The following is a 24,677-nucleotide window of genomic DNA, read 5'->3' on the forward strand; positions in this document are numbered from 1 at the left end:
CATGATTAGATCACACGAGAGGTAGTTTGACACTTTGCTTGGTTGTTTAGATGAGACACTACTGTCTGTATAACCCACTTCCTTGTTGCATTTCTCTATAGCTTTGTACTATCTTATCCATGACTGATAAATGAGGAATAGAGTTTTATAACCTGCTAGCAAATTCATTTCAATCACCTTTCATAGCAGAGAAAGGTACAACGGGTTAATTGCCCATTTCAGGGTTTTGTGGCTGATATTAAGCAGGTGAGAGACATTAGCCTCCTCTGATGGAACACCGCTTCATTGCAAGCAATTCTCCGACTGACAGTCAGTACCCATTTGCAGATGAATGGATTAAGTCATGATTGCAGATAAAGTCTTGAAGGGCACAAAATTCAATCATGTGACCATGCTGGGATTCAAACCAGCAGCCTTTTGATTGCAATTCAAACCCATCAGATACTGAACCACCTTCTCCTCATCACAGATCAAGGGGGGCACTTGTTTTATGTCCATGAACAGTTATTTTTGAAATAAGAATTCCTGTTCAAGCTAGATCCAATGGAGTACACTGTTACGTTTGTGATAGGAAAGAGAGAAAGATCTATCATTGTCAACATGGGCTGGATGACACTGCTGCTAGTTAAGTTGTCATATAAGTATTCATTATTTTCAAATCCATTTAACTCAACATTCAAACAATCCAACAGAAGTTTCTAAAATTAAGATCTTCAGTCTTATTTAACAAAGTTTGATGTAATCTCTGTAGTATTTGCAATTTTCTTCCCAAAATAAATTTCTAAATTATGATTTGTTATGTCACGTGGAGTCACTAATATGACTGATTGCTGTCCATGCCTGTCTGTTGGCATCCATTGTGCAGCACGTAAATTATTGAGACGGAATTTTTTTTACTTCTCCAAAACTGCCTGAAGTCCTTTTGGGAAAGAGGAACAAAAACTCGGAATTTCATGATCATTTATTTTTGGGGCCCGGGGAGGTTCGTCTGTGTATCTTAACATGAAAACTGGACATAGTTCCAAATCATGACCAATTTGGATTCACGGACCTAAGAGGACCAAGGATTCAGACTCCAGGGTGGGTTTACATGGATCATATAGTGAAAATAAGTGTCTGTTCAAAAATCATCTCTACTCCAGAACATGTAATACACAACTTGACACATAGGGCACTCTTGATTTGTCTACACCGACCACAAAGTGTACACCTTTCTGTAACCAAGGTGTACACCATTTCCACCCTGTACAGGGCATGTGTTGGTAAATACACTGAAAAATTCAATATGGCTGAAAAATGGTGAGACGGAAAATTTGCACTTTCTCTATGTATTTTGTTAGCTGTAAAGTATATAAAATAATAATTGCAGTATACTGTGTGTAGTCATTAAAATGTATTTTAAAGAATAAATGAAAGTGATTGATATTTTGTACAATCATCAAAAACAAGTTTGGCCCCAAATAATCAGCAAACATTTTGGGAGTAATTGACCTGGTATTTTTCATTGTATGTAGGTATTTATAAATGCACATTAAAATACATTTTTGTAAAAAAAAAAATCTTAAAATTCTAGTAAATATTTATTTTGACTTTTATTTGTATTAAAATCGTTAACTCTCCAATGAGGATATCCTCAGCTGCTGAATGTCCATATTGAATATTCTACTCTACACCAAACTGCAATTGATTATGAGGTGTAAACCAACTACAACGGGTGTACAATGATGTAGACAAATCAAGCACGCCCATAGTTATATTCGAGCATGGAGGTCTGTACCATAATTTTAAAATTCATGGCCACTGGGTCAGGGTACCGGGAAGGAGGTCATATAATGAAGATGCATTTCAACTTTAAAAATTTTCACTCTTCATCTAGTACATAAATCAGAATATTGTTACCCCAGCATGGGGGCCATGTGTTTCAGAAACGGAAAATGCATTAAATCTTTAAAAGTATTCTCTTCTACTAGATATTCAGTGAATACTTGGTACAAAGGTTGCTTTTGATAAGACAATTTGTTTTGATCCTGTATCATTGTCATTTGACTGAGGTCAAGGTCAATAGAAGAAAAAAAAGTAAGAAATATTTGTGTGTGTGATAATACTTTCAAAATACCATGGATATGTCAAAATAAGTTGAGAATCCCAGCTATGTTTTCTTTCTGTATTTTAACCTCAATATCACAAACCTTCATATATCTCAAATTTTTTGTCGGCTCCATTGAGTTCTAGTTAATGAGGTTTGACTGTGAAATGAAATGTGTTGCTCATACTTGGCTGTGAGTAGGAAAATTGTCCTGGTGGTGGTCTGTCTCAAGGAAATTTGGTCAATTGACTGTCCAGTCCACATTTCTTAATGGAGTGACATGGAAATCTCATATATGATACAGAGATTACTTATGACCAATTTGCCTTGACCTTAATGGTTACAATGAAACAGAAAGGTAGAAACATTTCTCTTGACAATAACTTTGTAATGGATAGATGTTAGAAATTCAGTCTTGATAAAATGTCACTTGTGATCAGACAATGTGTCAATGTCAGGACCCTGAAGGACTTTGTCATTTGGCCCCTCTTTTTCTTTAAAGTAACTGATCTGGATCTTAACTTTGTAATGGGGAAACATTAAAAGACTTGAAATTTCTTTTTGCCCTCAAAATTGTCAGGATATCCAGTTCTCGGAGTTTGCACCATCACCTTGCAGTACACTTCATTGTGTAATACTCAGGTGAGCTTTAAGGCCCATGAAGATGGATTGATTTTTAGAATTCAAACATTTCTCTAGACTGGAGTAAAATCAGTTTTAGTTTATCCATTTTTATTGCAAGATAAAAAAAAAAAAAAACACCCTCTAATTTATAGATAATTCAATATTGAATAAATTGAAGTCAAAGCTTGAATTCAAAGAGTTACAGGGAAGATCTGAAGGGGGCTGACTTTCTTAGGTGATATATTGATTTTTCTCTCTTTTATTTTTGTTACACACGAAAGAGAATATAAATCACTTATCAAAATTATATCACAGTTGGTAACCTACACAGTACAGTTTGATTAGAGTGTTAAATGACCCACAGGTTATCTGTATGAATTATACAGTGGTCGACCATGTACTAAGTTCAGAAAAGGACTGATAGTTGATTATTCAAAGGTAACATAAGAAAAAAAGTTATAGAATTGATATTCTAGCTGTTAGGGTTAACATTACATGTACTTTGTGTTGGGAATTCTTCAGGATTTTTACCAACTGCATTTGGGGTTTGGGGGGGTTGTGATGTTTCTTTTTTTTTTTTTTGTATTGCTAATTGATTAATTGACAGGGAATTTAACGTGCAAGTTACTTTACGCTGCAGTTTAAGGCACCAACTTTTGATATCATTGCTGGGTCAGCTGGGGACATTTTAGTCTAGTCTATGGTCAAAGGTCATTCCTATTACATAATAAATGTAAGATTCTGCATTCAGTAAAGACATGCTGGAAACTCAAGATATCAGCTTAAGTCATAAAAATACTTTGTTCCATAATCTTTTTCAGAAATTTTATTTCAAAACAGAGTTCAATTGCCGTTTGAAAAACAGGTTCAATGATACATGCAACATTTGAAATAATTTGTCCAGTAATATGCATTATGTTCTGTAATTCGTACAGTATGCTACACACTATGTTCTGTAATTTGTGTATGCAGGATGAAACCCCAGGATATTTTTTTTGTAATAGTGTACATACAGACACTTTTTGAATGCTAAGATTCTTATCATCGAATGGATTCCAAACTCTCTGACCAGTAAAATTTACAATCATGCCAGGATGGACCAACTCCACTTTTGAATCCAATTTTTTCTTTACAAATTGGAATATTGCCCATAGTTCTCCTAATTCATTTTTTGGCAGACCCACTGTTTTTTCAAAGAGACTGGAACCTTCAGGTTTATTGTTCATTAGTTTGATATTGCATTGTTTGTTATGCTTTTTGCTGATGTGCGTGGTTTATCATACAATTGGTTAATAATGGATGAAGGAGCATTTAGTGCAATATTGCCATGGTTTCCATTAATGTTACACTGCAGGTATTTCAAGTCAGATTTGATAATTCATTCTATATATATATAAATGCATACCATGATTACCAGGTATATTTTTTTGTAAAATTGATAATCATTTCATAATTTATAATGCAAAAATGTCATTACATGAGTTAATAGATTATTTACCACTGATAAGAAAACTATACTTATTTTAAAATCAGTCTAATTTGCTATTTGAAGATTTGCAATATAATGACATGAGTTTTTACCCGACAGTTTGATATACGTATTGATTAAGTTTGTTATAAATGACATTTAAAGTTATCAGACAGACAATGTCCTCAGTGAGAGATTAAATGTAGTGAAGTTTCTACCAGGCAGGCACTTTTGAAATATTGGTCAAGATTATAGGAATGAGGGTTGTTTGATGCAGCTAAATTACTACTTTGCAGACAAATTGAATTATCACCTCACAGACTTGACTGGACAGTGTTAAGGTGCCTGACTTCCTTGAGAGTGTCTTCGTGGTAGGATCGTTCTTCCTGTGAACTATACCTCCCTCTGTTATCTGTACATCGTCTTCGGATCAGATATAACCAGGTAAGCACACTACATTATCTGTTAGTACAATATTTTAATTTTCAGTTCCTGTGTTAAGTATCTCCACATTAAAGTTTTGGATAGATTTTATCTGAAAATAGGATGATGAAAATCTGCTGCGTAAGCAGGACCTTTGAGGGGCTGATATGGTTGGACTAATGAACATCCATGGATGAACAACCGGTACAACAGTAATTTATGGTATTTAGTTGAACCCTAGAGGTTATCATGCACTCAGCTGAAAATGCAGGAATGGTTCCAATGTCTGTAGGGATTTTTGATCTGTACATTGTGTTAACACTGATGCTTCACACTTTATCCTCTTCATACAAAAGTCATGCTTATTTGATTTTCTTTCAATAAAAGTTGACATTTGCCTTAGTTTGCATTAGTATACTAGTATCTAAATGTTATGATGCTCTCCAAAATATGACAGTGGCTCTTTTCCTGTGGGAAAACATGAATCAATTGTCCATTTAATTGTTACAACTGTACCATTGTGAAAGAAATTGACTGTTTTTACTTCCGTGCTCCTGATACGTGCTGGTTCTACTGCATTCAATGTGACAAGGCTTGGTCGGTTAATTGTTGCTTTACTAGACAACTAGAGGATGTACACTGTAAGACTTGAGGTAGCTTGTTTTGAAGCATAGGGCTAGAGGAAGTTCACTTTTTTTTGAGGTAGGTTCTCTAATGATTAAATACTTCAAAAATCCTTGTAAGAGTTTACATCATTTTGATGTAATGCAAGTAAACTGTCCTTCGTTGTTCCCTTATGACACATTTGCACTGGAGATATATGGATTTACTTGTATATTTTTAAGTATGACTAAATAATATGCAATATTGTTGAATTTCTATGTGGAATAATGTTTAAATTCTTCTTCTTTTTGTTAAGAATACTTTCTGGTGTCCTTGGTTGGTCAATAAAATATCTTGTTACAGTATCTTTTATACACATTTGTCTCTTTTTTTGGTTAGTCATTATGTGCAAGATTGAAGCCTTATTGGGAAACAGTTCACTAAATCATTTCCCATAGGTAGCTTTTATGAAACATGAACATTGCAGTTGTAGCAATGTTTATGTTTCATCACATAGCTCTCCCTCTTAATCTTCATTGAATGATCAGGCACCCTTCAAATAAAGGTTGTTGATATAGATTTTCTCCATCTCTGGTAAAAATCTTCAGGTGACATGTTGGATTTGTTTTCCGACAGATGTGTTTATTCATTGAAACCCCTAGTAGAATGTGAGGTTCAGAGAATTTTCCATTATAGAGGCAATGGAAATCAAACTTTCAGAAAATGCTACCTTCAGTTATATGTAAGATTTGAATGCCCATTATATTTTCAAGCTATATAGTCTAGTAACACCATGTGATTTAATTTTTTGGATCATATATTTAAAACTTATTCATTTCTCAGTTGAATTGCAGCAAAGTGGGGTGTTCTCACTGGAGTATAGGTTGTTAGTTTGATTCCTGCAGAGATTTTTGTTTGCTTTTATAGTAGGCACATTTTCATAAAATATTTTTCACCTAATTAAGGTAATCAATGTGTGACTTGAAAGGGGATTGAACAATTTTGAATGTTTATTTTTAGATAATGATGTAAGTGAAGTAGATCAAATTCACATGACTAGTATATGATAGAAGCCGATCGTTTTGCTCTTGAAATTTTTAGAAGTTATCTGCACTTGTTAAAAATAAGAAAAAATCTCTGATTATCTAAAAATATGTGCAATAAATGATTAATTTTATATCATATTCATAAATAGAAAGTTTATGCAACCTTTCACCAAAGGATTTGTATAAAGATATAATTTCTTTTAGAAATATTTTAATAAAATATGCTATTTCCATAGACTTCAATGTAAAACTCTAGGTAAAATAAATCAAGCAGTAATAAATTTTGTGAATTCCTATGACGGATTATTTTTTTTAATAAACTCTTCAAAATGATGCTATGGTTACATAAATCCCACCATCCATTCATTGGATCTGATATGGAATTTGATCATTGTACATTGAGTACCTTAATCTGAAATTTTAATTTATAGATATGTCTGCTCAAAGAATATCAATAACATTTTCTTTGGAATCGAGAGCAATGTTTTCTGTGTATGTTTACTATTTAAACAATTTAAGTTTACAAGTCAGCTGCAGGGGATTGGCTGAAATTCAATGCAACTATTGGGGATATCATTTTGCATGATGTTTCAAATTTTATCTATCTTTGAATGATGAAGGTTTGTTTTGTATTGATTTTATAAACAGTCAGGATCAGTAATTGAGAAGTTTACAATTCTCGTGTCATGAAGGGATGCCCAGGGCAGCACATTTCCACTTTGTTGAGTCCTTAGGCAAAAAGGAAAAAGAATAATTGTGTAATTTCTATTACAAGGTTTTTGAAAACATGTAGGTCAGAATTTTTTAGTTTTTGACAAAGTATTAGAAAGGTCTGTAACTCAAGTGGATATTTAATGATAAATGAAAACTGTGGATTTTACTGAAATATTGTGTAAATGTCACTCAAAACTACGACACCATTTGTACTCTTTGACGTCTGAAACTTCTAAGCATCATCATCTTGGGGGTATTTAAGGGTGGCTAATCTAATTATAATCTTTAAAAAATTAAGGTTGATGATTGAAAAATGGTGTAGGTCAGGAAACCAAACAGAAGTTTTGACATTATTGACTGGTTTTGCTGTTGTTCTTTATTAATTCAAAGATTGTCCAGAGATCTGTGCAGTTGAAACATATTCATATTGGATTGATAGAAAAAAGAGCATGTGAAATATGTAACATCCACGGTGATTGATTTTTGCACAATGTTGCTGCCAATGTCTGTCACTGACAACCAGACAGCCAAACAAACAGACAGATAAACTGTTCAAGACTTAACTTGCAGACAGCCAAACAAACAGATAAACTGTTCAAGACTTAACTTGCAGACAGCCAAACAAACAGATAAACTGTTCAAGACTTAACTTGTAGACAGCCAAACAAACAGATTAACTGTTCAAGACTTAACTTGCAGACAGCCAAACAAACAGATAAACTGTTCAAGACTTAACTTGCAGACAGCCAAACAGACAGATTAACTGTTCAAGACTTAACTTGTAGGCAGCCAAACAAACAGACAGATTAACTGTTTAAGACTTACCTTTCAGACTGCCAAACAAACAAACAGATTAACTGTTCAAGACTTAACTTGCAGACAGCCAAACAAACAGACAGATTAACTGTTCAAGACTTAACTTGTAGACAGCCAAACAAACAGATTAACTGTTCAAGACTTAACTTGCAGACAGCCAAACAAACAGATAAACTGTTCAAGACTTAACTTGTAGGCAGCCAAACAAACAGACAGATAAACTGTTCAAGACTTAACTTGTAGGCAGCCAAACAAACAGACAGATAAACTGTTCAAGACTTAACTTGTAGACAGCCAAACAAACAGATAAACTGTTCAAGACTTAACTTGTAGACAGCCAAACAAACAGATAAACTGTTCAAGACTTAACTTGTAGACAGCCAAACAAACAGATAAACTGTTCAAGACTTAACTTGCAGACAGCCAAACAAACAAACAGATAAACTGTTCAAGACTTAACTTGTAGACAGCCAAACAAACAGATTAACTGTTCAAGACTTAACTTGCAGACAACCAAACAAACCGACAGATTAACTGTTCAAGACTTAACTTGTAGGCAGCCAAACAAACAGACAGATTAACTGTTCAAGACTTAACTTGCAGACAGCCAAACAAACAGATAAACTGTTCAAGACTTAACTTGTAGGCAGCCAAACAAACAGATAAACTGTTCAAGACTTAACTTGCAGACAACCAAACAAACAGATAAACTGTTCAAGACTTAACTTGTAGACAGCCAAACAAACAGATAAACTGTTCAAGACTTAACTTGTAGACAGCCAAACAGACAGATTAACTGTTCAAGACTTAACTTGCAGACAGCCAAACAAACAGACAGATTAACTGTTTAAGACTTAAGGTACAGAAGCTCACTACACTAAAGCTTATACTCTTTATGACACTACGTTACAAGATGGCGATTTAAATGTTTTGTGAAATTATTTGTATTAATCGATTTGTTTGTCTATCATTGTAGCTCAGTGGTTAAAGCATTGGGCTGGTAAACCGCAGATCTCGAGTTGAAATCCACCAGTCATATTTGTTGAAACAGTTTTTTTGAAAATCATGTTTTCATCCAAATTTGCATATTTTCTGCCTTTTTTGGCATTTATACATATTATATATCATCATATCTTTTATGATTAAATCAATTCGTACTGATTTGAGAAACTATGTCAGGGTGTAGTGAGCCACCTTAACTTGCAGACAACCAAACCAACAGATGAACTGTTCAAGACTTAATTAACTTAATGGCTAGATGGTGTGTCATTAACCTAACCCAAGATCGTTTAACTTAGTTAGGTCAAGGTCATCAGAACTGTAGTTATGAATATATGCTGCATGGATTGCAGAAGTTTGTATGTTATTAATGTACTCCACTAATGGATGAGTCGTGTGGGGGAGGGGGTGAGTATCAGTCCCATTTCAACACATCTAGTTAAAGGGCATTTTCTGAATGTGCAAAGGGAAATGTAGGTCAAGGTCACACGTTTTTGTAGGAAATGATTTTTAGATACTATACTTATTATTCATATGTGAATACCATATTTTTTCTTTTCATTTGTTACCGTGGTGATCTGGGTTAGAGTAGGTCCTCTGTATCCCCCCCTCCCCCCCCCCCCCCCCCTTGCTTGTCATAAGAGGCAACTAAATTGGGCAGGCCTTCGGATGAGACCGCAAAAACCGAGGCCCCATGTCACAGCAGGTGTGGCACGATAAAGATCCCTCCCTGCTCAAAGGCCGTAAGTGCCGAGCATAGGCCTAAATTTTGGAGCCCTTCACAGGCAATGGTGATGTCTCCATATGAGTGAAAAATTCTCGAGTGGGACATTAAGCAATATACAATCAATCTTTTCATTTGTTTGAGATGTAGGCATTTCGGTTTTAAATCTACCTGTGGTGTGTGTGGGATAGGGAGAAAAATGGCACTTTATTAACATTGAGAATGAAGCTGAACAAGGGGGTAGAAAAATGCTTTTCTGTTGCACTGTACTGTGTACCATTGTTCTTAAAGTTGGTAACAAAACTTTTAAAACTATGTTTATATCTTCCTTTCTGTACATGGGGTGTCCACTGTGTGACGCTGGAACCATTTCCTTGTGACAGCAAACAGGAGACATTTGCTTTTATGGCAATACTTGTTTGGAGAAGTTTTGTAAGTTTAATGCGATATAACATGGTATGATAGTTGTTTTGTCCAAATACCCTCTTACCCACAGCAAGCAGAGCTCTGTCATGTTTTATTGATGTTCCAAACCCGTGATAAGAGAGTAGGGCATACCTGCTAACTCAGCAGAGTTTCTTGGACAATAGCAACTGAGTTTTGCGTAACTAAACATCCCAATTATTCAAAACTTATCCTGTTTTAAGGTAACAGACATTGGTTGTATACATACATGCCAATCCTGCTCGTAGCGTTTTTTAAAATCTCCATAGCTAGCATTCATGAATAAAAAGGAAAACAATTTTAGGATTTGCAATTTAATTACTTACTGAAATCATTGATTAAGATAATTAATATCAAGTGTACTTTTGTTTACATATATGCCACATTATTATATGTAGATATTTTTTTTTAAAGAATGAAATTGCTGTTTTAGACTAGAACCTTAGACAGCCATTTTGAGAAATCATGTTGCTGGTGGTAGTCTTTCCAGTCCACGGCAAACAAAATAAGGTGTGATAATGAAGTTTAGCATCAAGAAAGCTGCCGTGATGTCCTAGAGGGACCAGACTTCTAATGAGCTTTGCTGCCGTTTGCAAGGCTTCAGAATATCTAATTGTCACTTTGGGCTGCAGGAATGTCGAATTTGTTAAATGCCTGTAGCACTGTGATATCCCAACTACCATATTATGTACTGTGTTTTGCTTCAAGAATTTGATTTAATAGAGAATGCAGAATGATACTGCACAAATCAATTGATTTGTAATTGAAGAGTTAAAGATCTAGCACTTTGTGTCTTTGGTTTACTGCCTAATCGTGTCACTGACCTACATATCTTTTATATGTCAGGGAATGTACCAGGCAACTTTCATAATCATTGACTGGAACAGCCACAGCAGAAATTCAGAATTTTAATTTTAACCCATTTTAAACAAAACAATGTATACATTTCATCTGTTGAACACCCTCACTACTGTTAGATCTAACAGATTTCATAAATAAGCCAAATTCTCCTGATTAGCTTGTAATCAAATAGAAGAATACAGTATTTTTTTTTATGATCAAAGAATGGTCTTTAACTTCGCACAAATTCACTTATCACAATTTGAAAAGCTGAGCATTACATAAGTGATCATTTGTATAGTAGAGGTTTTAATCTTTATCCCCAATAAATTTTGTTTGTAAAGGAAGAAATCTACTACACTGCATTAACAAAGACTGGGCAACATTTGGGGGATTGTTGTAGCTGGTCAGGGCTTTACCTGTCTACAGTCATGCAACCTTGAGTTTTGACCTTGGGTGAATTTCTCCATTTTGTGTATTAGCTTACAAAGCAAACATGACTGATGCGTCCAACTTGGTGTCATTAACAACTGTCAGGGTTTAAGGCCCCCATAGGTTGGGAAGCTTATACCTAATGATAAAAAGCGTTTTTGTCACTGAACTCCTAGCACAAGCCCTGAAGATTGTAGTATATTTTGTGTTACGAAGTCTGTCACTACTTAATCAACAAGCTGTATTCGCTGACAATACTCCTACACGATCTGAGCGGGTGGCTGTGAACTTTTTGAAGTTAGCACAGTCTTGTTTGTTTAAGAATTTCTTGTATTTAAACCAATATTAGTTTGATTCATTTGTTTGGAGTGCAAATATTTGTCTTTAGAAATTACCTACCAGATTTCACTTAATCTCTCAGCTGGTACCCCAAGAATTCACAGACACTTGGAGTGTTTTGTTTATCATTTGTTTTGAATTGGCAGAATATTTATCAAGATGATCAGTCGACTTCATGCAGTCAATCTAACATTCAGACAAATGTATCAGCATGGTACGAAATATGATGATGATCTATTTTGTTGAATGTGCATGCAACTGCACTTAAACATGAATAAAATTAAATAAGTTAATCTTATTTTGCTTAAATTATAAATACCATTTGTAACCTACCTCCATGAAAGCTTAATTTGGCAGCTTATATCCAATGATATGTTATCAATAGTTTGGTTTTGCAAAGTTAATGTTTATTGGCAGGAGAGAGTGACACCAAATGAAACTAGTCAAAGATTCAGGACATGTATGACAGAAAATCTGTGTCTTATTGTCTAAAAACATGTCTGTCAAATACTGAGCTCTTCATATGGATTCACTCACTCAGAATCCATAACCCATATGAGGAAAAATTATATGCACTGGCTGAAATATTTAAAGCTGTATGATTCGATGTTCATGTATTATTTTTGTACGTAATCACTTTAAAGCAGATTGATTAGTTTTTAAAGCTATTAATTTACCCTTAATTACCTGCTTGAAAACATTTGTATGTATAAAAAAAAAAAAAAAAGTAAATATAGTGGGTATGCATGAATTATGCATTGTCTGTTAGGCGTCTATGAATAGCCCCATGCACGTTGGTGGAATCCGAACATGATGTATATAACTCGGACACAATTCTGTCTAACTTTAAGGCTGAAAAAATGTAAAATATTATATTTTATGGTACAGTACTGTTGTAACAAAATACACAGCTTTACACAGATAAGATCACTGATGATCTGAAAGTCTGCACTATACACGTGACTGTTACTTGAAATGACAGAGTGACGGTTATTTGTAAACACTGATTTAAAATCAGATGATTCTGGTTAAAAAAGTTGAAATATCTATATGTCATATATACAGCCTCATGAAAATGTGACGACTTAATTGCATTTTTACAAGGAAATTTTTTTGTGTTGAAATTCGAACCATACAGCGTTAAACAATGAAATGCTTTCTTAATTGTTTTATCTGGGTGATGAAGGTAGCTAGCATTGAAAGAAAAAATTCATAATCATGTGTAAGTGGCTTATGAAAACGTAGAAAGACATTTCATTGTTTATATTTATATGTTTATGCATTTTTAAAAATATAAACTAGATTTAAGTACTGAAATGTCATATGGATCATTTCATTACTTCAAATGGAACATCCAATGCAACCTAGCTTTGACCTTGACAATGCTCCATATTTGGTCGACATGATTACTTGGACAGGTGGTAATTTAAAACACCGAATTAAACTAGTTTGCATCATATATACAGCCTCATGAAAATATGACGACTTAATTGCATTTTTACAAATTGTTTTTTTTGAAATTCGAACCATACATGCATTCATTGTCTATGATGAAGGCAATGTCATTTTCAAAAGAAATATTAGAGAAAAGATTCAGTGAATGTAAATGTGCACAGTTTTCAAAAGCCAGTTATCCACATCTGTATGACTGTAGATTTACAACTTATGAATGAGCTGCCTAGACAACCTTGCTTTTCTCCATGTATGAGATCATTAAGAGACCTAGATGCATGCACATGTATTGGGCTTTGGGTCAGGTCTTTTAAAATTAAGATGCCAAAAAAGAATTGCTACACTATACCACCCAGTTATCAAATTAGGCAAGAATTAATATTGTATGCATGTCTGGAATTTTGAAAGTCTGCATTTCTTTCACTTTTACCCTATTACTTTTGTTTATCTGTACAATTTACAGCAAGAGTCGTCAGTAAACTTTTCAGAGCTCATTAATTCTTACAAAAATGTTACCAAATTCTACAAGGCAATAATGTGATTGTTGATTAATAGTTCTGCACTGATGCACACCTAAGCACAGTCTATGTATACTGGTGTAAAATATGATTGATCTTGTTCAATGTATGTAAAGCTGAGTCACACCCTAATATGCCATGGCATGGCAGGTCACTTAGATCTGTATTTGCATAAAGGTATTATCTTTTATGCCCATTCAGATAATGGTATGTCACAGCTAGTACTTCATTGAAAAATTTACATTAAAAAAAGGACTTATACTATAGTAAAATGTTATCCCATATATCCACAAGTTACAACTAAAAAATAATATATAGGTTGCAATTGATAAGAATGTGTTGTTGTTTTTTTGAAAGCAAACAATTATGACTTAGAACACTTTCATCAAAGACTTCTCTCCAAAATACAATGTAGTTTGTCAGGAAAGGAAAAAGATCTGTAGGCCTGCATCCTCAACAGAAATTATGTGTTCACTTCAGAATCTTTCAAACTTAATTTACCAAAAAACTTCTGGGACATGGGTTCTGCATCTTGAGACAGATTTCAGTTGAAGAGAATCCAGATAAAATGAAACATAAATTTTGTGTCTTGAGGGGGCAAAACCTGTGTGGATTCTTGAAAAGCTACCTGCATGGGCACAGTGTAAGAGATGGTGCCTAAGTGAGCTACTAGCTGTGTGAACTCCTATCTTTTTTTATTCCAAAGTACTTGGAGAACAGCAGAGTTTTGTTTTGCCAGCAACTATAATCTTTGGGCCCGTACATACCCCCAAAATCTTCAAAATAAGCCACAATTTGATGAAAAGAAAATCGGTCTCAAATTCTTAATGTGGTTCTGTGGTTTCATAAGGTTTTTTTTAAACAAAGTACATTGTGTATACAATTTTGTTCAATAATTTATCGTTTAATATATTATTATAGTTCTATTACGATTAGAATAATTGAAGAAACAAACATATTCTTAATTTATTGCATTTTGAGATATAGCTGCAGAAATTTATATCATGTTTCTTTTTCAATCAAAATTTTGCTTGAAAATAAACCATATTTAAAATACTGAAATTTGAACAAGCCAATCGGGTTGTTGTTATTTTTAGGGATATCTGTTTACTGAATACTTTCAATGAATAAATATAGTCTGAGCTATCTTTAAGATTGATCATATATGTGCATGCAAATACCTTTAGAAAGAGCCCCTATTTTTATCTGGGGTTTAAATGCATTGACACTGTTTAAGACGGGATTTCTGTGAGGTCAATGCAGGCCAATACTAACTCGAGTATTATAACAGAACAGTCGGAGAAGTTTGTAGCCTTCAGGAAAACACGTGTAAAAGCTGGACATTCAATGTCACTGACAGGGAGGTTTTTGGCCTGAATGTAAAGCAATTATTTTTCTGAAGTGGTTCTGATATTCTACAACTCCCTTCACACACCAGAAATGCAACAAAATGTTCATGCTTCAGTGAATCACTATCTTTTCATGATGTGAATTTGGATGCAAGAAATACTTGTTGAATTATGACCCTTTTCTTTGAGCTGTGGTTTACTTGATGTGCAATTGGATCAAGGATTTTAACCTGCAATCAATGGTAAACTGCACTTTGATTTAATGTTATTTTTGATAAACGTGTTCTTACTGATTAGGTGAAACTAGAGAGTTTACCAGCTAATTCTAGAAACTTCATTTAGTACACATCTAATTTGCCCATCAGCAAACAATGTATGTAGATAAGATTATAAGAATGTACAAAAGTATAACTTAATTAGAAATAAACAGATAAGAGTCAAGCTACAGAGACTCACACAGGTAGACTCCAGGATACTGACCAGTGTATGTGTAGATAAGATTGTCCCTAAGTATAATAACTAAATTAGAAATTAACAGACAGAATCAAGCTGTAGACTCCGGTAGACTGACCACACAGGTCACTGTCTCCTCACCAGTGGTATGTACTGGCATAGGTATTCTCTCCTCGGACAATTGAACATGGGGTATGTAAAGAATTATTTAGCTATTTATGAATGATTGGTGTTGCAACATTGAATATGGCTGAAAGTTTGTTTTTAATGATATGTCAACGACTGGAGAGGGCTTCTGGTATATATAGTACATACTATTCTGACTTACCACTTTGAGCTGACCTTGTTAGTCCCGTAATTCTAATTATATAATAGTTTTCAAGGGACTCATGTTGTTGGTACCCTGGTCATGGTCACAGTGGCATGAATTTATGAGTTAGCACCAAAATGACCAAAGACAAGGATCATACCCAGTCTGGGAAATCCTAATTTAAATGAGTACACTAATATTCAAACAGCTGGTGTATTTATCCTGGCAGTACACACACTTCTGTAAATTTTCAGTGTTGCATGTTTATGTACCTATATATACAAATGAAACCGTCTTATAATTAATGATATTTCACTTTGGTAGCCTGGAGAAACTGGTATAATTTGTAAGTAATAATCTCAATGCATATCATATCATGTATTATTAATTCAGCTGAGTGGAATGAATTGGATGTGAAGTCATACTTGAAGTGTCGACTAACGTACAGTTTGACTTGATTAATGAAAAGCCACGTCTCTTGTTCCTGTAAAAAACAACAACCGTGATGAAATGTTTTGAAGGAAAATTTCATACGTAGAAATGTTTGTGGTTTGCTATGTGGGATTTACACATTATCTCTGGGAAGCATGTAAAGGGAATCTTTGCTCTTAATTAAGTTACAAGGAAATTAAAACAAAAATCAGGGAAAGCAGACAAATTAGAGGTATGTTGTTTTATGTGTAGAACTGTTTTTAGGGAGTTACTTGATTAGTAATATATGTATACACCTGTATAGCTTCTGTTCATTACTAGGATATTGTACGACCTTGGCATTGCTTTGATGTTTCTTACTGAGGGAGGGATCGCAAAAACCAGACCCAGCTTCCATCTGCATGTGGTACATGCATGGTTATTAAATTTTGAGAGGAATTTATTTTTAAGTACTGACTGTGTGTTGAGTTATAGAGATAGTGGTATTTTTATATAATTAGTGATTTTATAGCTATAGATATAAACACTGGGGCACAAGATCTTCCCTACTAGGAACACTATCTTCTAATCTCCAGTTACTAGGCAGCATTAGATATTTATGTGTACAACAGAATTGTGGGTTTTTTTTTGCATTGAAACAATTAAGACAGTTTTGTTTTTATTTTGATATTGTAAATTTTATTTTGTCAACATTCTCAGATTACTTCCTTATTTATTTATACATCAACCACTCAACTAAAATTTATTCACTCTTCAGGATTCGTCAAAAAATGTTCAAGTGTCTACGTGATGATGTTCGTGCAAATTCCTAGCTATACTGCATTTGAATATGTATTTCACAAGAAACACTACAAGTTGAAATTATAATGACCCAATTAATTATCATTTTGCATTTCAAATTGATTGAACAGGAAAAAAAGAAAACAGAAAATGTTTTCCCATTCCAGTCTGCAGATTTTGTTGTAGGTGAAGATTTTAATTTCCTTGTACATGTTGTAGATTGAACAATATTGGATGTTAGAAATTTTACTATATTTTTTCTAAATTGAATGTGGTGAATTAAGTGTGGGATGGACCCTGCTTGCATAATTTTGAATATTATTAATGATTGCTGTCTATAGATGTGCTTTCTTATGTAACGTTATTCCAGAAATAAATGTCTCAGTTCTTGAGAAGGACAATACACAATTCATTTGTGGCATTTCATTAGAAAAAGCAGTTTAGTTGTGAAACTGGTAGTGTAATTGTTATCATGTTTTCCCCCATATAAGAATGGAAGTTCGAAAATAAAAATACATATATCAGATCTTAAGATTTCACATGAAGTTTTCAAGCATTGAGTTAGACCCTTACACAGATCTTTCCATCTCGTATTTTCTCGATGGAACCCAAGATGTGCCACCAATGTTTTGTTAGTATGGAGCCACAGGTAGTCATGCAATTAATAGTAGATATTTGATGGATGTTGTAATGAAATACCCATCAGTGGTAACAGGTGTTATAAGTAGGAAAACTGCGGCCGTCATAAAACTACATGCACATTTATCTATATAGTTTCAGTAACTTTAAGAGGTATTTGAAATGTCAGGTTTTTTTCTGGCATTATGCAGATATTAATGAATTTTTAAAACTAAGATCTTGTCACACATGCCTTTTTTCATTATCATCAGAATTTTGAAAAGCAAATTTATACTAAATGTACATAGAGATATATTTTGAGTGTATGAATTAATTATCACAACTATGTGAATGCTTAACCTGTATTAAATCACTGTTATTTATTATTATTGTCACAAGCTCCTGGGTAAATTTCCATTATTTCACAACTCTTTTACCTTCCTGAACTGGTTTGAATTACTTTCATGATTTGATGATTGTTTCAGGTCCATGAAGTCACCCAAGTAAGATGAAAGTGTTCCTCCCACTTTTAAGCATTGCATTCCTACTAAAAGTCACATGTGACCCCATCCCCCAGAACCAAGGTAATATTCACTTTCAAACAAGATCATTGATCAGAAATTCTTTTTAATGTTGAATGTTAGAAAATGATTTTGCAGTAGGAAAATTTTTGCCTAGCCTATAATTGTGCATTTTCTAATGGTGCTATATATTATTTAAGATAATATGCATGTATGTATTTTGATTATTGGTTTATGGTTATGTAAATACAGTGCCTATATTTAGGTTCCTGAGAGAAGATTTCATTCTTTATGCAAAATTTGAATGAAGGAGTTGATTAAAAAGTAGGATAGCTCCAGAAAAGGAACAAAATGATGTAAATTTTTTGAGGGAGGTGTTTTGTACTTACAGGTAATGCACTACCAGACACACGTTCCAAGAGTTCCCTAGGGAACAGCCTGGGGAAAATCCATGACTCTGAGGTCAACAGGGTAAAAAATGACCAGAAAGTGAAGGAAGGGATCTCGGGTGTGACAAGATCCCCAAGACGCAGAAAACATAGAAAGCACCGAAACTCCGGAGCAGCAAGTGCTGGAGTAACAAGAGACAGCATTCCGAATGCTGGTAAACATGCTGCTAAACCAGCAGAAATTAAAGACCCTGTGTTCAACGTTCAGGACATTGTGAAAAAAGCCAAAGAGGACAGCTTGAGAGAAAGTACAAAGGATCGGGATTTACCGCAAGTGAGAATGGTTCAGAATGTCGGCCAGAAAAATATTGGGGGGATCCCTGTTCAAGTGTTGACAGCAGAGCCCAAAGTGAAAAATGGGCAGCAAAATGATGTTCAAAATCAAAACATTGGTGTAGCTAATTTAGTAAATAGTGGAAATCAGGCAGCCAATCAAAACAATAGACTGCAAAATCATGACGCTCAAGTTGTGGAAAGAGTTACTGAAACTCAAAACGTTGATAGGAACCAAGTTCCAAGGAATCAGAATTCTTTTGATCAAGTAGCAAATAAACTAAATAACGTAGAGCAGGAGATAAGTAATAGAAATGTTGATTCAAATCAGCCAAATCAACATGTAGAGACCTATAATAACAATAATAACATTAATAATGATAATGCTAATAACAACTTTAACAATGCCAACAATAATATGAATAGTTTTAATAACAATAATGGATTTGTTCAGCCAGCGGTTAATATGGGAAATCAGCAGGGAGCTTCGAGTGCCAAAGACAGTCTCAAAATTGTGTGGGATTGGAGTGATTTCCTTATCAACTATGAACAGTACGTCATGCCAGAACAGAAAAATCGCAGGGCGCCACAAGCTACCACAGGAGAACCCTGGCCAATGCCGCAGTATTATGTTGCAAAAGCGAACAAGGTGTACAAAATCGACAAGGATAAATTCCGATTCAATATCGTAAAAGAATCATGTGATATCATAGAGAAGGCCGTGGAACGTTACCGCGACATGATCATAGAGGACACGATCACAGACATGTATAACAACCTACAGCATGCAAGGGGGACCAGCATCCGTGATGTCAACCTCAAGTATGATGACGATATCTACATCAAGGCCTCACCCATCTCTGTTGTGAATGTCAAAATCCGACGACCATGTACCAAATTTCCAAACGATCAAATGGATGAGTCATGTAAGTATATATAAAGAATCACTGTCTAGTTTATTGAGTATGTGAGGGGATTAACTGTGTGTATGATCACATTTTCCATTGTAGTTAATGGCTTCAAATACCCAACAAACCAGACAGTGATTCCTTATATTCATATTTGAAATAAAAAAGAAAGTATGATATAGACATATTAAAATTACGACCTAAAATAGAATTTTAATACACTTGGCATTCCATGTTAATTTCCATAGTCCTAGTCCCTGCCCACTGGTTTCATGACAAGTTGCTGGCATTTGCATGCATGCGAGAAATTTACATGCTGATGTAGTGTGTGTGGAAACTGACACACTGGAGCTTCAAAAAGTTATCACAGAGAAAACAGTGGGAAATGTAAATATAAGAAGATCAAAACCGTGTTTATCTATGAAAAAAGAAACGATCAGGTTCTCTGCACATAGAGTCCGAATCAATACTCACAAACATTGTTTGGCTTTTTCATTATCTCTTCAGTAAGAAATCTGTGATTTTCTAAAGTGATGGAGCCCTTGTACTTGGGACACTCTATATGATTGGAAGGCACCATTCCAAGAAAAAGCCCTATATATTATGTATATCAAATTTCACTCTTGAATTGGGTAGAATGTTATCATATATATAGACAACCGAATAGGTAGTACTTAAGAGATGGAAAAGAGAATGCTGTAACATTCTTACTGAATTATTTCAAGTATGGATGAAGTGGTCTATTTAATTTTTTCTTCAATTTGGGATATTTTCAGGAATTAATGGTCTGAATTCCTCTGCATAAGAAATAATTTGATAGGAATATCATAAGTGGTCTAAGGCGTGGAATAGAATGTTGCAGAACTTGTAGATTTTTTAAAGGACTTTATTAATCTAAATAACTTAAAGCTTGAGATTGAGGTTTGAAATAAAATGTTAAGAAAATGAATGTTTTAACTCGTACAGATGAAATGTGGGTCAGAAAAATTCTACAGTATGCATTTCATTTCCAAGTTAATACATACATCGATTGATTTCATTACAAGACACTAGAGACCCTTCACCCACTGTCATTAGTGATAGTGATTAAGATGCTCAAGAAAATCATCAAATGTAATTCTCTTTGAAAATAAAATCATTATAGATTTATTTGCTTGTGTATAACTTGCCAAATCGCAATCGCATTCTATCAATATACATTGTACCAATAACGCAAGATTGACGTCATAAAGTCATGACGTTCTGGTCACCTACTTTGCAGAGAATATACCCATTCTAATATTATTGTGGAGGGAATGTAAATTAAGATATATTGGATAAAAAGTGTTTTAGAAGGCTTATCCTGGACACTTCCATGTAAAAAGGGAAATGGGGTCTATTTTTGTCAGAGCCCCTAGCTCTTTTTGATGATTATATTGATTTTAATTCATCCCATTCATGCTAACTTCTAAAATCTCCATTGGGGCATGGTGCACTTACAGTAAACTAATTCATCTAACTGTGACAGCAAGGCTGGGGTCTTTGAAGAAACTAATCAAACGAAGATCAAATATAAAAAATGCCGAAAACTGATTATTGATGGTATTATAAATAAAATATATACTCAGAACTGAAACAGGTGTCGGTTGATGACAAAGATGCAGGCAATTTTGATGGTGACACTGAACACTGACCTAATTTTTTGCCTCTGGTACAATAAATGACATTTGCGCACTCAAACAGTGTAAAACATAGATAATTGTTGTACAGTCTTGCGATGATAATTTGATCATTGAAAAATGCACTGAATATTTGTGGCTTTATTCATCTAATGAAACTTCTTAATAGATAAAAATCATTCTCGTATGTTTTAAACCTTTTTTGTGAACAAGTTTTTAATAACTGAAACATAACTATTGAAAATAAGACGTTAAATCATATAGCCATGTTCTTCAACTTCATACAACATGGTTTAAAGTTTGGTGCGTCAAAGCTATTCCCATATTGATATGTACATATGAAATCATCTGATCTTCCAATTTTTGATACTGTATGTGTACATATTTAAGCATAATTAAAATTTGGCACAGTCGGAGCTGATGTGCAATTTGGTGCAATCATGATTTAGCGCTTCTTTTTTGTGTGAGAATGGATTAATGGATAATTTCATATCTTAGTGCAACTATGAATTAGTACTCTTGCTTCGCCATCTAATCCGTTAAAATTTGAATCTCGCTAAAATAAGTAAACATATAGTAATTCAACGATCCCACATCCCAGCATTCCATTGTAAACAGAGCCCTCTGTAATACAGCTGATGTTTAAAGGGTTAAGGTTTCAGTTGGTTGTTTAAGTAATTCTGATCGTAAAAATTCTGTACAATTATTGACTTGATTCTGTAGAAAAATTCCTGACCATTTAATAAAGCAGTTATTGACTTTTGATTCAGTCTTCTTGTGACCACTCGAACCTGGTCAGATATTGGTTGACCAAGGCCAATGGCGCCTCAATCAAAAAATTCAGAAATGGTTTTATTAAATGATCAGGAATTTTTCAACAGTTTTCACAATGTGTTTTAATTCCTTCAACAAATAAAAATGTGAATTATAACACATGAGAATATTTCGACAGTTAAAACCTAAATACTGCAATAGTAATAAAATGTATTCTCAATTTTTTTTTTTACATGGGACAGTAATTAATAGTGATTTGACGATAATTACACGTAGTAAGGGCATTGAATTTGAAATGTGCTATTTGATTGGTCGATAAAAATGTCAGCAATAGGTAATCTATGGTTGGTCAAGAGAGAAATCCTTAATAAACTTTCTAAAGTTATTATTTCTAAAGATAACATTGAATTGAACTCGCTCTGAGGTACACACTAGAAAAGATTGCTTTGACTAATTGGAAGTCATCAAATTCTTAATTTGATAATGTCTGATAGTGTTAGGATGTTTTGATATTGAATAAGAATATCTGGAATTTGAAAGTGAATAACTGAAATTAAAGTGAGTGAATCCTTCAATCCTTTTTGTGAAGACAAGCCTGCCTTTTAGGACTCGGGCTATCTATATTTACCCTGAAACCTGTAATCTACATGGGGCTGTTATCAATGGTTAATATGTACTAGTCATGGTTGATTTGATCACCTCTTTGTTCTTCCTTCATTGAGCACCAGTGTGTCCATTTGGAGTATGATTTAGATGTGATAGACTAAATGCCATCTATTACGTCACCGACGCTTCATCCACTGTGTGTGTCAGGACCCACTGTATGTGTGGACTTGCTCTTCTTCTCCTGGTTTATGTAGATAGAAGATATCTACCATGTCCAGGGAGACTTTCACACTTCCTTTTCCCACAAGTTGAAATAGTGTACATGTACTCTATTTCAAATTGTTAGATAAAGCAAATATAGTTATGTTCTATTTACTAATTACTTTCTGTCAAATGATTTAATTTAGAGCACTATTACATTGTGTCTTTATTTGCAAGCAACAACTGGAAAGTACCTTTATCCAATGGGTGTTGGATAAGGCTATCATTTATCTCGTGGGTGATAAACCTCACTTATATAGAATAAAAAGGAGAATATGTTTATGTGCATCACTTTCAAATTTTTCACAGAGTGTAATCAAACGGGTTTTTTTGGCATCAAAACGACTGATTAAAATCTCTTCTTTAAGGTCTACTACATCAAGGAAATAGTTTAGTGTGTGTGGTTTTAAATAAATGAGGATCAAAGTTTGGGCAAAAGTGACAAATAATTTTTATATAGAGTACATTCTCTTGGGTATATTAAGATATACTGAAAAATGAATTTGATACAGCATGTCTGAAATAACTGTGAGCTCTAAGCATTAACTTCTGTTTGCACTATGATTGTTAAAGATTTGGGTTTGAAAATTATGACATGTTGGACGCAACAGTGCCTGATTCTCGCTATCAGAATTTTTCGACTTCATTTTATGAATATCTTGTTATGTAATGAATTCTTAGTTTTAGACTTAAAAAATAAAGGAAGACTGTTTGTTTTGTCAGGAGGTTTAGTGAAATCATAAACTCTGCAAGACTGTTCGCGGGTCTTGTTATTTGAAACAGTCGTTACATTATAATATTAGACAATTTCTTATAGCAAAAGTGACATGTTTAAAGCAAATTAGATGATTGACAGATATTATGTTTTATACCCAGTTAAAGTAGATATAATGTGTTCAAGAGTGATGATTTTATTTTTTATTGAATAATTCGCTATCTTTTGTTTGTTCATACTTGTATACATATACCTCACGCTCAACTGAGTGCCACATTTTTATGATGCTGACTCCTGTAAAATGAATAGAAAATTAAAAAATGGCAACTGTATTTCACATCTTTGAGCAACATGCACTAGCTGCTATATAATTGAAAAGTGAGAGATTTTTATGTGACACAAGTTGAATGATTTTTTTAGAGCAAGCACCAATATCTATGTACCTGGTGGTATAAATAGGAAATAAATACATAAAAAAAAAATGTTGGTAACAATAATCAATTTGCACTGTTTTAACATACCGGATGCATATAAAGTCTGTTATACTTGTTTAATCAACCCAGTATGTTGACAACATCTATAAAGTTTGTAACACACTTTTAACAAACCTAATATGTTGACTTATGTGGGTTTTTTAAGGTCCATTTTACACTTTAAACCAACCTGGCATGCTGACTAACACATGTAAAATCTTTTATACACATTTATGTGACTTTTCCGCTATTAGATGAAGAGCTGTTGATTAGACTTTTTTCTTCTCAATTTAAGGTAATTCCACCCTTCTAGAAATATAGGTTCAATCTTATATTTGATTGTTGATTTTTCAAATAATACATCTTAGTAACAAATAGAAATGTTAAAATAAGTATATGTTGCGGTATTGATAAATTTTTTATCAATTAGCACACATATACCTGTTGTCAATGTCAGAAAATAGCAATTTTCCTTAAACAGCATAATCAAAATTTCACAAAAACTGGTTAAAACGAGATCCAAAGCATTCATAAGTATTAATTCATAACAATTTAAATGAAACTGTTTC

The 24,677-nt window shown here is 33.8% G+C and overlaps 1 protein-coding gene across 7 annotated transcripts in view; it reads left to right on the top strand.

Moving 5' to 3' along the window:
• The window catches only part of LOC125663934 (beta-hexosaminidase subunit beta-like), a 58,341-nt gene that overhangs the window by 4,029 nt on the left and 29,635 nt on the right, over window positions 1-24,677 (top strand). For 2 of the 7 annotated variants that reach the window (XM_048896383.2, XM_048896386.2), the window contains exons 2-4: window positions 4,475-4,622; window positions 17,956-18,054; window positions 18,383-19,639. In XM_048896383.2, coding sequence (XP_048752340.1) covers window positions 17,979-18,054; window positions 18,383-19,639 — 1,333 coding nt within the window. In that variant the 5' untranslated portion in view covers window positions 4,475-4,622; window positions 17,956-17,978. Of the gene's footprint in view, window positions 1-4,474; window positions 4,623-5,100; window positions 5,304-16,013; window positions 16,305-16,398; window positions 16,479-16,983; window positions 17,035-17,955; window positions 18,055-18,382; window positions 19,640-24,677 lie in introns of those variants that run through there. The other 5 variants (XM_048896385.2, XM_056164225.1, XM_048896384.2 and 2 more) reach the window with 5 other exon arrangements.

This window comes from Ostrea edulis, chromosome 1 (assembly GCF_947568905.1).
Source record: "Ostrea edulis chromosome 1, xbOstEdul1.1, whole genome shotgun sequence".
In the NCBI taxonomy this organism is placed as follows: domain Eukaryota; kingdom Metazoa; phylum Mollusca; class Bivalvia; order Ostreida; family Ostreidae; genus Ostrea; species Ostrea edulis.